Source organism: Myotis lucifugus, unplaced genomic scaffold (assembly GCF_000147115.1).
Source record: "Myotis lucifugus unplaced genomic scaffold, Myoluc2.0 scaffold_420, whole genome shotgun sequence".
Lineage (NCBI taxonomy): Eukaryota > Metazoa > Chordata > Mammalia > Chiroptera > Vespertilionidae > Myotis > Myotis lucifugus.
This window is the reverse complement of record NW_005871468.1, coordinates 326956-341528: the sequence shown is the minus strand read 5'-3', so window position 1 is coordinate 341528 and position 14573 is coordinate 326956. Positions and strand designations below refer to the sequence as shown.

Genomic DNA, 14573 nt, shown 5'->3' with positions numbered 1-14573 from the left:
AGCCAGCCGTGCACGCTCACATCCTTCCCAGAGGCCTCTCCTGCTCTCCGGGCCCAGCCCGGTCCAGGAGAACCAGTTCTTCAGCCCAATGAGCACCTACCCGGAGTCATGTGAGCACCTACCCGGAGTCATGCGTCCACGTCTTGGTCGTGACTGGGGAGTGATCCCGTCCATGTCCCCCGCTGCATTCCCATCCCCACCGTCCCCACTCCCATCTCTGTTTCCCTCGGGACCCTGAGCCCCACTCCGGACTTCAGCCGTCACCACCCCTGCTTTGTTGGGAGAGAGCGAGTGGCTGAGGGGAGACCTACTGAGAGTGGGTTCTGACTTGAGGAGGCAGCCTCCGGGGGATGGAGGTAGAACCTACCAAACTCTTCTACACCCACGGCTCCCTTCCTACCCTACCTTCCCGTCCCCTGTGTGCCCCTGCTTCCTCCCCACCCCCCACGGAGTGATTCTTCCACCAGGTCAGAGATTCCGGCTGGGCCTCTCACCCTTGTGCCCCAGAGGAACCTGGAGGTGCAGTTTCCCAAGTCCCCGAGCCTCAGTTACCACTCCACCCCACCCTGCTCCTCACCAAGCCTTAGCAGCCCCCTGGGGACACAGTCTCCAGGGGAGAGGAGTGGCTAGAAGGAAGGAGGCTGGGAGAGGTTGCAAGGAATTTGCATCTTAAGATGCAAATTTGCCTCATCAGGCTTCTAGCATTCCTCAAGAGTCACGGGGTAGCTGAGAGGGCGGGCCTGACCTGCCTGACAGCTCCTGTTCTCCATGGGGACAAGATGGTGCCAGGTGGATGAGACAGCCCTGCCAGTCACCCAGGGCGGGGGCATGACCTTCATCTTCAGCCTTCTCCCCCATCCTGTCTCCATCTCCTTAACCCATTCCCCACACCCCCCCCACACCTCTCCCTGCTCCTCACCTCGCCATTACCCCAATCTACCTCAGTTCTCTGAATCTTCACCCTCATTCCAACTCTACTGCTGATGCAGTTCCTAATCTTGACCTTGTTCTCATCCCTCACCCATCCAACCATTAAGAATTATGTTTCGCCCTGGCCAGTGTTCTCAGTGGTTAGAATGTCGGCCCCGCACACTGAAGGGTCACAGGTTTGATTCCTGGTCAAGGGCACATAGCTAGGTTGCAGGTTCTATCCCTGGCCCCTGTCAGGGTTCAGGCAACCAATCAAAATGACTCACCTTGATGTTTCTTTCTCTCTTTCTCTCTTTCACTCTCTCTAAATATCAATGGACAATATTCTCGGGTGAGGATTAATAATAAAAAAAAGGAATTCTGTTTCAAGAGTTTCCAAGGTACCAGGTACTGTGCCTGGAGTTGGGGAGAAAAGCAAACCAAATTACAGTTTAATCTTTTTTTTATTTTTATTTTTTTATCTTTTTAAAAAATATATTTTATTGATTTTTTTACAGAGAGGAAGGGAGAGGGACAGAGAGTCAGAAATATCGATGAGAGAGAAACACCAATCAGCTGCCTCCTGCACACTCCCCACTGGGGATGTGCCCGCAACCAAGGTACATGCCCTTGACCGGAATCGGACCTGGGACCCTTGAGTCCGCTGGCCGATGCTCTAGCCACTGAGCCAAACCGGTCAGGGTGACAGTTTAATCTTTTGGGGAAGTCAGACATTAATAAAAAAATGTTAACTACCTCCCAGCTGGGTGTGCTTAGTGGTTGAGCATTGACCTCTGAACCAGGAAGTCACGGTGTGAGGTGTGATTCCCGATGGGCTCGATCCCCAGTGGGGGGCATGCAGGTGGCAGCCAATCAGTGATTCTCTCTCATCATTGATGGTCCTATCTCTCTCCCTCTCCGTTCCTCTCTGAAATCAATAAAAAATTAAAATAAAATAATTTAATAAAAGTTAACTATCATGCTAGGAGAGCCATTCCTAGTTAAACTTGGCCTTCCTTGATGAAGCAACTGTCAAGCTAAGATGAGAAGGAAGAGGAAACATTAATCACATTAATCAGGTCCAAGAGTTAGAGTGCAAGGGCCCGGTGGTTGGGGAACTGACCTCACCTCCTTCATGTGTTTACTCAAAAGTCCCTTCTCAAAGAGCTCTTCCTTGGCCGCTCTATGTCTAAAATTTGCTCCCTTATCTGTAATAATAAAAGCGTAATATGCTAATTAGACCGGATGTCCTTCCAACCATCCTTCCAGATGACCTTCCGGATGGAGCCGGGTCTGCGAGGGAAGCCGGGGTCCCAGGTGCCAGAGGGAAGCTGATGCCAGCACCTGGGGGAAGGAAGGCCTACTCTTGCACGAATTTCGTGCATCGGGCCTCTAGTACTTTATATTATCCTTCTCTGCTTTGTTTTTTCTCTTTGGCACTTATCACTATTTAACGGAGTATTTAACTTACTTGGTTATAAGGTAATATTGTCTGTTCCTACCAGAATGTAAGCTCCAGGAGAAAGGGCAGGGATTTGCTTTGGCTACGTTGCATTCTTAGGATCTGACACAGTGCCTGGCACATAGCAGATCCTCTGCTGCCGATGAATGAAAGGCACCTGGTCCCATACAGAAGAGGGCGAAGGGACTGTGGTGGGGGATGAGCTGTCTGAAGTCGGTCAGGGGGTCGTGTGAAGGGACGATGTCCTTATTTCAAAGGCAAGAAGGAGCCACTGCCAGGCCTGATCTGGGGTTGGAGGGATGGGGGTGACATGAGCAGATCTGGGTATTAAAAAGGTCATTTCACTCCCTAACTCCAACCACACCCCTATCTCTAAGCTCCACCTGAACCTACCAGAACCTTCTCTCCATCTCAGAATCCCAGCTCCCCGGGGCCCTAACATGGGCTGGGCACTGTTTGACCTTCCCTCGATGGTTTCAGAAGGTGCCACTAGGGAGGAAACCTGGGTTGGTGCTTCCTGGTTGGCAGGAGCTGCCCTGCGAGGCAGAAGGGGAGAGGGCAGGCCCGAAAAGGGGGATGGGAGTGTGACTCTTCTCACTCTCCCTGAGTCACAAGTGCTGGCCTTTGAGAGTATAACTCGGGCCTCTCACTTCCTTCATGTGTTCATATGTGTATGTGGGGAACATAGAATCTTAGTCCCAACACCTTCCCAAATTTAGGCCTATCCCAGGGCCTGCCCCCACCCCAGTCCTCGTGGCTCCCTTTCCATTCCATACTTATTTTCTTCAGAGCACCTGCTGGCTAAGCCTACGGCAAAGAAATTGCTCACTGTTTCTTGTCCTTCCCTACAGCTTCAGGAAGCTCTGTGTGTATTTTATTTCTTCTTTGTATCTGCGGTGCCTAGAGAAGTCCCTGGAACACGGTGTGTTCCCTTTAAACATCTCCCGAATGAATGAAGGCCTGGAGGAATGCATGACCGGGTTCCCGACAAACCCAATTCCATTGGAACCCATCCCTGATTCCAACCCTCTTTCTAACTTCATTCTTTCTGTTTCTATTTTGGAGGTAGGTGGGAGGTGGAGTGAGTACTTTATAAAATTGAGGGATAACACAGATAGAATAAAGTGTTTATAGTGTCATATATGTCACCCAGACCAAGACATAGAACAGTTCTAGCTCCTTACATGACTCTCCCAGGCCAGAGCTACTCACTGGTCTGACTTTTATAAGAATCACTTGGTTTTGCCTGTCCTTGAACTTCATATAATGGAATGATAGAGCATGTACTCTCCTATGTTTGGCTTCTTTTGTGCAACATCATTTTTATGAGATTAATTCATGTCATAGTTCCTTCTTATTTTTAATTGCTGGGTAGAGTTCTGTTATGATTATACTACAAATTACATATTTATTTTTTTAAATATATATTTTATTGATTTTTTTACAGAGAGGAAGGGAGAGGGATGGAGAGTTAGAAACATCGATAAGAGAGAAACATCGATCAGCTGCCTCCTGCACACCTCCTACTGGGGATGTACCCGCAACCAAGGTACATGCCCTTGACCAGAATCGAACCTGGGACCCTTCAGTCTGCAGGCCGACGCTCTATCCACTGAGCCAAACCGGTTAGGGCTAAATATTTATTCTTTAGCTTAGTACTTGTGTCCCAAATGTACCCCAACTGTCTTCTATTTTTGTAGTCAACCCCCATCCCTCCTCAGCTGATCCTGGCTCAGCAGGAAGCAACAAATCCCCTCCTCTCCCATCCCTGATCATCCCTCCCTGGAGCCTCTCTAGGGTCCCTGAGCTCCAGCCTCATCACCCAACACCTTCCTCTGGTGGCTCTGGGCCCTGGCAGGACGGGCCAGCTTCCTGCTGAGGCCACCGCCTGTCCCATTTCCCAGAGAGGAATGGCCAGGAAGCAGGCCAGCGGCACCCTTTCCCTTAATCCCCACCCACTGGGGGCCCCAGAACCAACGCAGGTAACTGACTGCCCATGAGCTCTGCTCAGCAGGGGTGCCCAGCTCTGCAGCCCACGGGGCGGGCTGAAGGAAGGAGCTTATTAGGACGATAAAGATCTGGGGGCCCGCCCAGGCCCCTCCCCCAACTTCCCTGGGGCCCTGGCTCAGGCTGGACTGGCTCCCCCACCCAGGAGTCTTCTTCATCTAAGGCATCTTCCACCCGCCCTCTCAGAGGCAGGCCCAGCGCCCTGCCTCCTGGCCCTCCCTGCCAGCTCCCCAGGGCTTGCAGCCCAGACACCGGCTCAACAGCCAGGAGCACGGCCTCACCCAGCCTTCCTGGCTCTCATCCTGCCCGCCGAGGGCAGTAGCTTCTCCAGGATCTGGGCTGCTGGGGGGCCGGTCCTCCTTGCCTCACCTGGCCACCTTGGGAGGCTGGCCTGTCCACTCCTCTCTGTGTCTGGCTTCCCCGCGCGGCACTCCACAGTGTTTGGGATTAAGCTCCCCCTCCTGCCTCCTGAAGAGCAGCCATGGCCACCTACAAAGTCAAGGTGGCCACTGGTGACGACTTCTTGTCAGGGACAATGGACTCCATCTCACTGACCATTGTGGGGACCGAAGGGGAGAGCCATAAGCAGCGGCTGAACCACTTTGGGAGAGACTTTGCAACTGGGGCGGTAAGTGTGTGTGTGTGTGTGTGTGTGTGTGTGTGTGTGTGTGTGTGTTAATGTATGTATGATGTATATGTGAGTGTGGTGTGTGTATGTGTGAATGTGATGTGTGTATGTGATTGTGTGTGGTGCGTGTGTATATATATGTCTGTGTGGTGTGTAGGTATTTGTGTGTGGTATATGTAGATGTGTGATGTGTGTATATATGCGTGTTTGGTGTGTGTATGTATGTGTGTGTTTGGTATATATATGAGTGTGTGCAGGTATTTGTGTTGTGGGATATGTATGTATATGTGTGTGTGTGAGTCTGTGTTTGGTATATGTGTATGTGTGAGTGTGTGTATGTATATGTGGTGTGCGTATGTATGTATGAGTCTGTGTTTGGTATATGTGTATGTGTGAGTGTGTGTGTATATGTGGTGTGTGTATGTATGTGTGTGTGTATATGTGTGTGTGACTGGGGAGCATAGGACGGAAGCAGGGGTGCAGCGGAGGGAGACAGCTTGGCCAGCAGAGGTTGGGGAGGTCTGGGACAGGTCTGAAAGCAGTGGGGCTGCCAGGGTGACTCTGGGTGCCCCTCACCACAGACCTGGCTCCCAACCTCCCCTGGTCTTCGGGCCATCCTTCCTCCCTGGTCTTCGGGCCATCCTTCCTCCCTGGTCTTCGGGCCATCCTTCCTCCCTGGTCTTCGGGCCATCCTTCCTCCCTGGGCTTTGGACCATCCTTCCTCCCTGGTCTTTGGGCCATCCTTCCTCCCTGGTCGTCACCTCTGCTCCCTTTTTGGTCATTCCTCATCTCTTTCCCCCCCTTTCTCACCTCTTCTCTCTCTCCTCCTCCTCCTCTCGCATCACTCACCCCATAACCCTCATCTTTCAACCCTCTCCTACTCCCTTTATCTCTCCTTCTCTCTCCTCCCTTTTCCACTCCTTCCCTCATCCTTTCCCACTTCCTCTCTTCCCCTCTCCCTCATTCCTTCTCCTATTCTTACTTACTCTTCCTAAGTCAAGGTGCATCAGAACCAGCTTAAATTCACATGGGAGTCCCTGCGACTTCAAGTGACATCAGACCAGCCTCTCTGTTGGGGCCTGCCTTCTCCATGGCGGAAGGCACCGTGTGCTGGGCCCTCAGCCCTCAGCCCTCAGCCCTGATTCTGAGTCTGGTTCATTAACTTGCAGCTATGTGGCCTTAATAGGTCACTGTCTGTGCGGCCTCTTTTGAATTTCCGCATCTTCATTGTTAAGTGGGAGGAAAGGGGGCTGGCCACTTCTGCCCACTCTGAGACTGTAAGGGTCTTGGGGGCCCTGGTCCCTTTATACAACAGCCCCGGAGGTCTGCATGGCTCCTGCAGCCTCAGATGGCTGGGGAGGTGGGTGAGAGGATGGGACCTCAGGAACTGGGAGTGGAGAAAGGGAGGGTGGGTGGGCCCAGCAGGGGACAGCCAGGTTGGAGGGCTGGGAGGAGAGCCCAAGATCAGGTCACCCCGGTTCAGGAACGTGAGCTGCGTGCGCCAGGCCTGGGTGAGGAGCCAGACCAGTAGGAAAGCTGAGCAGCCGGGGCTGAGGCCTGCGTGCTCAGCTGGCCCTGTGCCCTGCCAGGTGGATGAGTACACTGTGCAGTGCCAGCAGGACCTGGGGGAGCTCATCATCATCCGCCTGCACAAGGAGCGCTACTCCTTCTTTCCTAAGAACCCCTGGTACTGTAACTATGTGCAGATCTGTGCACCCAACGGCCGCATCTACCACTTCCCCGCCTACCAGTGGATGGATGGCTACGAGACCCTGGCTCTGCGGGAGGCTACAGGCAAGCTCTCACCAGCCCAGCCCATGCCCATGCCCTGGGGCCCCTTGCCTACTCCAGCATGGCCACTGTACACGCTAGCCAGGTGCCGGCCCCACGGGGACTCCTGGGGACTCTTACATATTCCTCTTAGTCATCGCTACCGCGCTGGGCCCAGCTCGGGCTACACCCTGAGGAACAGGGGTGAATAAGGCGTGGGGCTACCCCCAGGAGCTCAGGCTCCCAGGTTCCCGCTGAAGACAAGCCTGCTCTCTGCTACCTCTGCTGTCCTCCCCTCCCCTCCCCCTCCCCTCCCCTCCCGTGGCGGCCCAGCCACTCTAAAAAGACCCCCTGCTACTCTGGCTACAGGCCTCAGGATTCTGGTCGGATGCCCTATTTAACCCAAATAGCATGTCCTGCTAATCCGAAAAGACTCCCTGTGATCCAGCAGGTTCTGTTGCTACAACCGGATGCCTTGTTACTCTAGTCAGAAGCCCCGGTACTCCGACTGCTGCCTTGTTTCATTACGGAGGCTGCCAGTTCAAGTTCTCCGCGGCGCTATAGCAGGAGGCCTTGTGCCTTATCATCATGCCCTGGGTTTCTTAAAGAGCATTTTTTTAGACTGATGGGATGTTCTATTGCTCCAAAGGCCTCCTTCTTGCCCCAACAAGACACCTGATTTCTCTAACAGGCCCCACGGCTACTCCCAAAGGTCCTCTAATCCAGTGAGGGTCCCTCCGGCTCCCATAGGGTATACATCTGGGTGTACGTCTCAGGTCCGCTAAGCCTCAGACAGACTGCTGGGCTTCCCTTGGTGGCCCAGCTGTTTCCCCAGGAGCTTGGTTGCTCCCAGGGAAGAGGGACAGACCCGAGTGCCTGCGCTCCTCACGTCCACCCTGCCAGAGCCCTTGTCTAGCCCCCGGGCCAGCTTCCTAATATGTGGCTGCTACATGGGACTGCAGGCCTGTCCTCTGTCCTCTTTTGTCCCCCTGACTCCACCACTGAGCTTCTGCTGGCCGCCCTCAAGCTGGGTCAGAGGGGAGGACAGAGCGGAGGGGGCCTGGGGCCTGGAGCTCTATCAGCCCCGCAGCTGACCATCCCATTTCATCCATTGCCCTGTGGCGAGAACCTCTTCCTGGGAGGCGGGGACCGTGCCCGAGCTGGGGAAAGGAGAGGCAGGGGCCGGGGGAAGCAGGTTTGGGGGAGGATGGGGAAGCCAAAGGGAGGGTCTTATGGGAGATTCGAAGCATTTCCCCACAGTGATAAGTCTGAGTGGCATGGAAGCCGGGGACAGGCAGGGTGACACTGGGTGGCAGGGTGTAGGAATGGGGTTGGGTGGGGCAGCTGTCAGACACACCAGGGCAGAGAGACCTGAGTCACCTGCTGGGGCCTTGAAGGAGTGAGGTTCCCACTCTGGGGACGAGGCTGAACTAGGGCTCTGTGTTACACAACTCCAGGGGGTGCTGTTCTCCCAGAATACAGCATAGGCTGAGGAAGAGGGAGGAGGGAGCAGCTAACGAAGGGAATCTTGAAGGAAAATGATGGGGCTGCAGGGATAGGCTCTTGTCAGGCTGGGGCTTCCAGCCAGGATGCTGGAGAAAGCGAGGCCCGGATTTGGATCTCAGCTTCGCCTGGATACTCAGCTGGACGTCTGGGCATACTTCTCAGTTCTGCTAAGCCTCAGTGCACTCATCTGTGAAATGGAGCTAACAGCAGAACTGACTTCATAGGGTTGATGTGAGAATCCAATGAGACAATCTCTAAAAGGAATTTTGAAAAGGCTTAACAACTATTGGTGGTTGTTAGCGGATAGTGGGTTAGTGATCAGAAGGAGACTGCCTTGGTTCGAATCCCAGCTCACTGTTTTCTCTCTGTGTAATATTGAGTGTTTTTTCCTTGTGAAATGAGCATGGCAATATTGTCCCTTAGCTGAAACTGTGGGGGCCAGACATGTTTTAAAATGTAGATTTTATTTAGAAGAGATGTAGAAATGTGATGCACACATATCTTTATCTCTATATCTCCACATATATTATATATATATATTATACACACACACACACACACACACCCCATATGTTATATGATATATTCACCAGGGAACTCCCTAATCAAATATACCAATATTTCTGTGGCAAAAACTATGAAGTTACACCAAGTGAGTTGAATAAAGGCTGTTTATGGCCTCAGGTAAATTTTGAGCAGATTTTTCCAACCAAGGAATTTGCACTTAAATGGTGGAAAACCAAACCAACCCGATTTGTATGGCCTGTTGGGTTTTGGGATTGTGGAGAGCAGGCCGTGAGCCTATAACCTACTCACCTGCCTCATAAGGTTGTGCTTGTGCAGATCAAATTATTAATATAAAGAAAGTGTTTAGAAGGTGCCTGTACTTAGTAAGTGCTCAGTCACTGTTATTAAGACTTCAGTGGGTCTGAAAGGGGGCCATCCCTGTAGCAGCAGGGCCCAGCTGGAGGGGGTGAAGCAAGGGGGAGGGTGATCCCTGATCCTTTTTTAAAAAAAATGTATTTTTAAAATGTATTTCAGAGAGGAAGAGAGAGATAGAAACATCAATGATGAGAGAATATCATTGATCGGCTGCCTCCTCCACACCCCCTACTGTGGATAGAGCCTGCAACCCAGGCATGTGCCCTTGGCTGGAATCAAACCTGGGACCCCTCAGCCCGCAGGCTGACACTCTATCCACTGAACCAAACCAGCTAGGGCTCCTGATCCTTTTAAAAAAAATCCTTACCCAAAGATAGTGAAATAGTCCTTATGTACCCAACTGAGCCGTGAATCAAACCCACAACCTTTCAGTATAGGGGATGATGCTCTAACCAACTGGCCACACTGGCCAAGGTGGTTCCTGGTCCTTTGGTCTCAGTTTTTGGGAAGAGAAACACCCTCCCTCTCCCATCCTTGATCGTGATGGGACCCCAGAGCCAACTTGGGAGGCAGAAGCTGAATTCTGATCCCTGAAATGGGTGGGGGTGGGCAGATACCGGGGCTGACCTTGAGCTCCGCCCCCCCTTTGATCTCCCTACAGGAAAGACGACAGCAGACGACTGCCTCCCAATCCTTCTGGAGCACCGCAGGGAGGAGATCCGAGCCAAGCAGGACTTCTACCGGTGCGGGGAGGATGGCCAGGGCTGCGGGAGGCCGCGGGGCCAGGGATGGCTTTGCCCTCTGGTGCATGGACACCAGGCTCACTATTTCAGCTTCTCTTTGCAGCTGGAGGGTCTTCGTGCCCGGCCTGCCCAACTACGTGCACATCCCCAGTTACCGCCCTCCTGTCCGGAGAAACCCCAACCGGCCTGAGTAAGGACCTGAGGCTGCCCTGGGTGGGCCTCTGGGCTCCGCCCCTTCCTCAAGCCCCGGACCCCAGGTGCCCCGCCTCAGACCTACGTTCCTTCCTGCAGGTGGAATGGCTATATCCCCGGATTCCCGATTCTCATCAACTTCAAGGCCACCAGGTTCCTGGACTTAAATCTGCGCTACTCCTTCATCAAGACAGCCTCCTTCTTTTTTCGCCTGGCGCCCATGTGAGTGTGTGTGAGTGAGAGGGGTGGAGGGCTCCCTCTGCTCCATGCCCACCTCCACCACAGCCCCGGAGGTTAGAATGGCCAGGAAGGTAGATGGAGCTGATCAGAAAGGCCAGAGAGCCTGAGAGGTGACACTCAGAGACGGAGGCCTAGAAAGACCTTGAGCTATGGGCCCGGGGACCCTGAGACCCAGAGAGAGAGCAGAGAATTTGAGACTCAGGGACCTAGGTGGGGTGGGGCAGACGGGCACCTGGCAGCCTCTCTGACAGCCCCTCCCCCCCATCTCCTAAGGGCGCTGAAGTTCAAAATCCGAGGCTTCGTGGACAGCAAACGGTCGTGGAAGAGACTGAAGGACATTAAGAGAGTTTTCCCTGCCTACAAGACTATCATCTCCGGTAGGGGGTGGGGCATCCTAATGGGACCCAGCGATCTCTGGCGGAAGGACAGTCCAGGAGGCAGGACCCCCACGTCGGGGAAGCTGGGTGGGAGGAGCGGGCGAACCTGAGGCAGGAGTGGCGAGCTGGGTGAGCGCGCCCTCTGGCGGCATGTTGGGAAACGTCGCCCTAGGCCCCTCAGGGGAGGCTGGGGGTTTCATTTTCCTCTGGGGTGTCCCTACTCACACACGCTCACATGTCCTCTGTCCCGGGCCGTGGCCCCATGCCTCTCTGTCCCTGATGGGGACCGGGCAGCGTCGTGACGCTCCGCACCATCCTCCCAGAATACGTGGCCGAGCACTGGGCAGAGGACAGCTTCTTTGGGTACCAGTACCTCAACGGCATCAACCCCAGCGTGATCCGCCGCTGCACGCAGATTCCAGACAAGTTCCCCGTCACAGACGACATGGTGGCCCCGTTCCTGGGCGAAGGAACGTGCCTGCAAGCAGAGCTGGAGGTGAGGCCTGGCCCGCGGACACCCTCACAGCCTCTGGCTTTGCTGGGTCCTGGGCATCCCCTCTCTCCCCGCCTCTGCTGCCTGCGGAGTTCCCACCCCCTCAACTCTGCTCCGCGGTCACCATCACCCCCTCTTGGTCCCTGGCCAACCCCTGCATCTGGGGGACAAAAGCGCTCGGTACCCAAGGTGAGGGCATGGGTGCCCCGTGTTGCTGCGACCTGCCCGCCCACGGCGCTCCCTTCCAGAAGGGGAACATTTACCTGGCCGACTACAGGATCCTGGAGGGCATCCCCACCGTGGAGCTCAACGGCCAGAAGCAGCACCAGTGCGCCCCCCTCTGCCTGCTGCACTTTAACGCGGAAGGGAACTTGATGCCCATCGCCATCCAGGTGCCTGGGGTGCAGGCCCCGCCGCAGGGTGGGCGCCGCTGTGCAGCTGTGCGCATAAATGTGTGTGTGTGGGCCTGTGTGTGTGCTTGTAGCCCCTATGTGAACGTGTGGTGAGCAGGCCAGCCTCTGTGCGTGTGTGCGTGCGTGCAGCTCTTTGTGTAAGCGTGTGTGTCCCTGTGAGTGTCTGTTCGTTTGTGTGCATCTGAGAATATACCTGTTTATGTATATGCCTATCTGGGTGTGCAGCTAGTGGAGAGCCTGGTGTGCGGCCCTTTGGCGGAGTCTCTGTGTTAGCCTGCGTGTGCACACCTGTGTGCAGCCCATGCATGCACGCGGTTCCTGTGGGTGCGCCTGTGTGCAGTCTGCGTGCTGTGTGTATGAGCACGGAAATGCGGAGCTAATCGCACGTAGCAGCTGCCCGGAGAGTCTGGGTCTGGGAGAAAATGGGACAGAGGTGCTTCCTTCTGGGGGTCTCCACTAGACTCCCATCCGAATAAGAAAGGTCAGGTCCTGCCCTGGCCGGTTTGGCTCAGCGGATAGAGCGTGGGCCTGCGGACTGAAGGGTCCCAGGTTCGATTCCGGTCAAGGGCATGTGCCTGGGTTGCGGGCACATCCCCAGTGGGGAGTGTGCGGGAGGCAGCTGATTGATGTTTCTGGCTCTCTGTCCCTCTCCCTTTCTCTCGGTAAAAAAACAATAAAATATATTTTTTAAAAAAGAAAAGAAAAGTCAGGTCCTGGTGCCGTGGCTCGTTAGTGACGCGGTTTAGGCCTGATGGCAGTGCCCTCCCCTCAGGGGGCTGGGTGTCCCTGCGCAGCTGAATGTGGCGGCCGTGGGGCGGAGACAGGGAAGGCTTCTCAGAGGAGGTGGCTTGTGAGCTGGCTCATGAAGAATCATAGGAGCAGCCAGTAGAGAAAGGGCCAGCGGAAGGTACCACAGGCAGTGGGAACAGCAAGAGCAGATGTTAGGAGGGAGAAAAGGCTTTGCTGTGCTCCGGGGAACAGGGACTGGGGTGTAAGGGCGGAGTTTTTACGTCCTCAGACTCTCCTTGGTCTCCCTCCTGAGGGTCCTTGTGTGTATAGGTCTCTGCCCTCCCCTAACACCCTCCTTCCCACTCCCAGCTCAGCCAGACCCCTGGGCCCAACTGCCCCATCTTCCTGCCCAACGACTGTGAGTGGGACTGGCTGCTGGCCAAGACGTGGGTGCGCAACGCTGAGTTCTACTACCATGAGGCCATCGCCCACCTGCTGGGGTCCCACCTCATCGGCGAGGCCTTCTGCCTGGCCGTGCTGAGGCAGCTGCCCATGTGCCACCCCCTCTACAAGGTACGGGCTTGGGTGAAGGGGCCTCACTGAAGCATCCCTGCCCTCGTCTGGCCTCAGAGAGCCACCGGGCCTGCTCAGCAGTCAGAGGGATTCCAGTGAGACTAAGGGAGGCCTCTGGGGACCCACAAGAAAGGGGGTCTGATGTTGCAGAAATGGGGGTGCGCGGTGCTCTGGGGGATAGCGTCAGTTCTCTCATTGTCTTTGCTCTCTCACAGCTCCTGGTCCCCCACACCCGATACACCATCCAGATCAACAGCATTGGACGGGCCATCCTCCTCAATGAGGGGGGGCTCACCGCCAGGGTGAGACTGCCCCCACCACCAGCAAGATACTCCCTTTCCTTCTGGCCTCGCAGGTCGCCTAACAGCAGGGCTTCCCACTTGCCTTTTAGTTCATGAGGGATCACGAAGAGAGGGGACGGGTTAAAGTGGCTGCTGCGTCTGCAAAGGCAGAGGCAGGGGCCGGTGTGTTGGCTGGAGGGCGAGGATTCCGGGGTGGGGCAGGCTGGGCGGGGGCTGCGTGTGAGCTGGATGGGAGCCTCCCTGGGGAGGACTTGCAAGGAACCCGCTGGCTCCAGCGTTCGCTCCTCCCTGACAGGCCACGTCCCTGGGCCTGAAGGGCATTGCTGAGTTGATGGCCCGGTACCTGGCGGAGATAACCTATGAGAGCTGCTACCCCCCCAATGACTTTGTGGAGCGCGGCGTGCAGGACCTGCCGGGATATTATTATCGTGATGACTGCCTGGCAGTGTGGGACGCCCTGGAGAGGTGAGATGGGGACGGCAGTGGGTGGCACTCAGGGTGGACACCCTGAGGTGTTGGAGGGGAGCCTTAAAGTGCCTGAGCTTGGGTCTGGTGCCATCTTCTGACCTTGACAAGCAACCCTGGCCATCTCTGCCCCACAGGACTTGCTCACCCACATGCCTAGGGCAGCCCTGGGGCCAGGGCATCCTGGGAGAGGTGGGAACAGCACAACTGGGGGCAGGAGGAGGGTCCAAACTGAGGCCCTGTTCCCTGGCCAGGTATGTGACAGAGATCATCACCTACTATTACCCGTGTGACGCAGCTGTGGAGGGTGACCCGGAATTGCAGTGCTGGGTGCAGGAGATATTCAAGGAGTGCCTACTAGGGCGTGAGAGCTCAGGTATGGGCCGGGCACCCGGGCATCCGGCAGGGGTCCAGGGTGGTGGAGTGGGCCCTCCTGGCTGGGCTGGAGCATGTCTCACTGGGGGCTGAAGGAGGCCAAATCGCTGCCCTAGGATTTTGACGGGGCCCTTCCCCGTCCCTTAGAGCAGCAGCATCTCAGAGAGACTGGGGAAGGAAGCATGGCTGGCCACTGGTCCCTGTCTGAGTTCAGGGGCTGCGGGTCATCTCTGTAGAGACCTGGAGGGGTCCCAGTGTTCTGAGAAACGGGGCATGAGCGCTGACAGGAAAGGGCAGAGGGTGCTACAAGCTGGGGGCTGGTGGGGTGCTGGCAGACTCCAGGGGCGGGAAAGCATCTGAAGTCATGCCACTTGGGCACCCACTCAACAAGCGTCTATGATGTGACAAACACTGTGCTGGTTACTGAGGAGCAAAAGGGAATGAGGCAGGCGAACTGCTCTCCCCGCCCTCAGGGAGTTCACAGTCTGGCGGCTGGGGTCGGGGGAG

The 14573-nt window shown here is 55.4% G+C and overlaps 1 protein-coding gene across 1 annotated transcript in view; it reads left to right on the top strand.

Moving 5' to 3' along the window:
• Positions 1-4555: 4555 nt before the first annotated feature.
• ALOX12B (arachidonate 12-lipoxygenase, 12R type) overlaps positions 4556-14573 on the top strand; it is a 13269-nt gene continuing 3251 nt past the window's right edge. Inside the window, exons 1-12 of the mRNA XM_023743951.1 lie at positions 4556-5006; positions 6596-6800; positions 9826-9907; positions 10011-10097; positions 10199-10321; positions 10613-10716; positions 11040-11212; positions 11458-11601; positions 12721-12924; positions 13140-13226; positions 13522-13691; positions 13946-14154. Coding sequence (XP_023599719.1) covers positions 4860-5006; positions 6596-6800; positions 9826-9907; positions 10011-10097; positions 10199-10321; positions 10613-10716; positions 11040-11212; positions 11458-11601; positions 12721-12924; positions 13140-13226; positions 13522-13691; positions 13946-14154 — 1735 coding nt within the window. The 5' untranslated portion in view covers positions 4556-4859. The remainder of the gene's footprint in view (positions 5007-6595; positions 6801-9825; positions 9908-10010; positions 10098-10198; positions 10322-10612; positions 10717-11039; positions 11213-11457; positions 11602-12720; positions 12925-13139; positions 13227-13521; positions 13692-13945; positions 14155-14573) is intronic.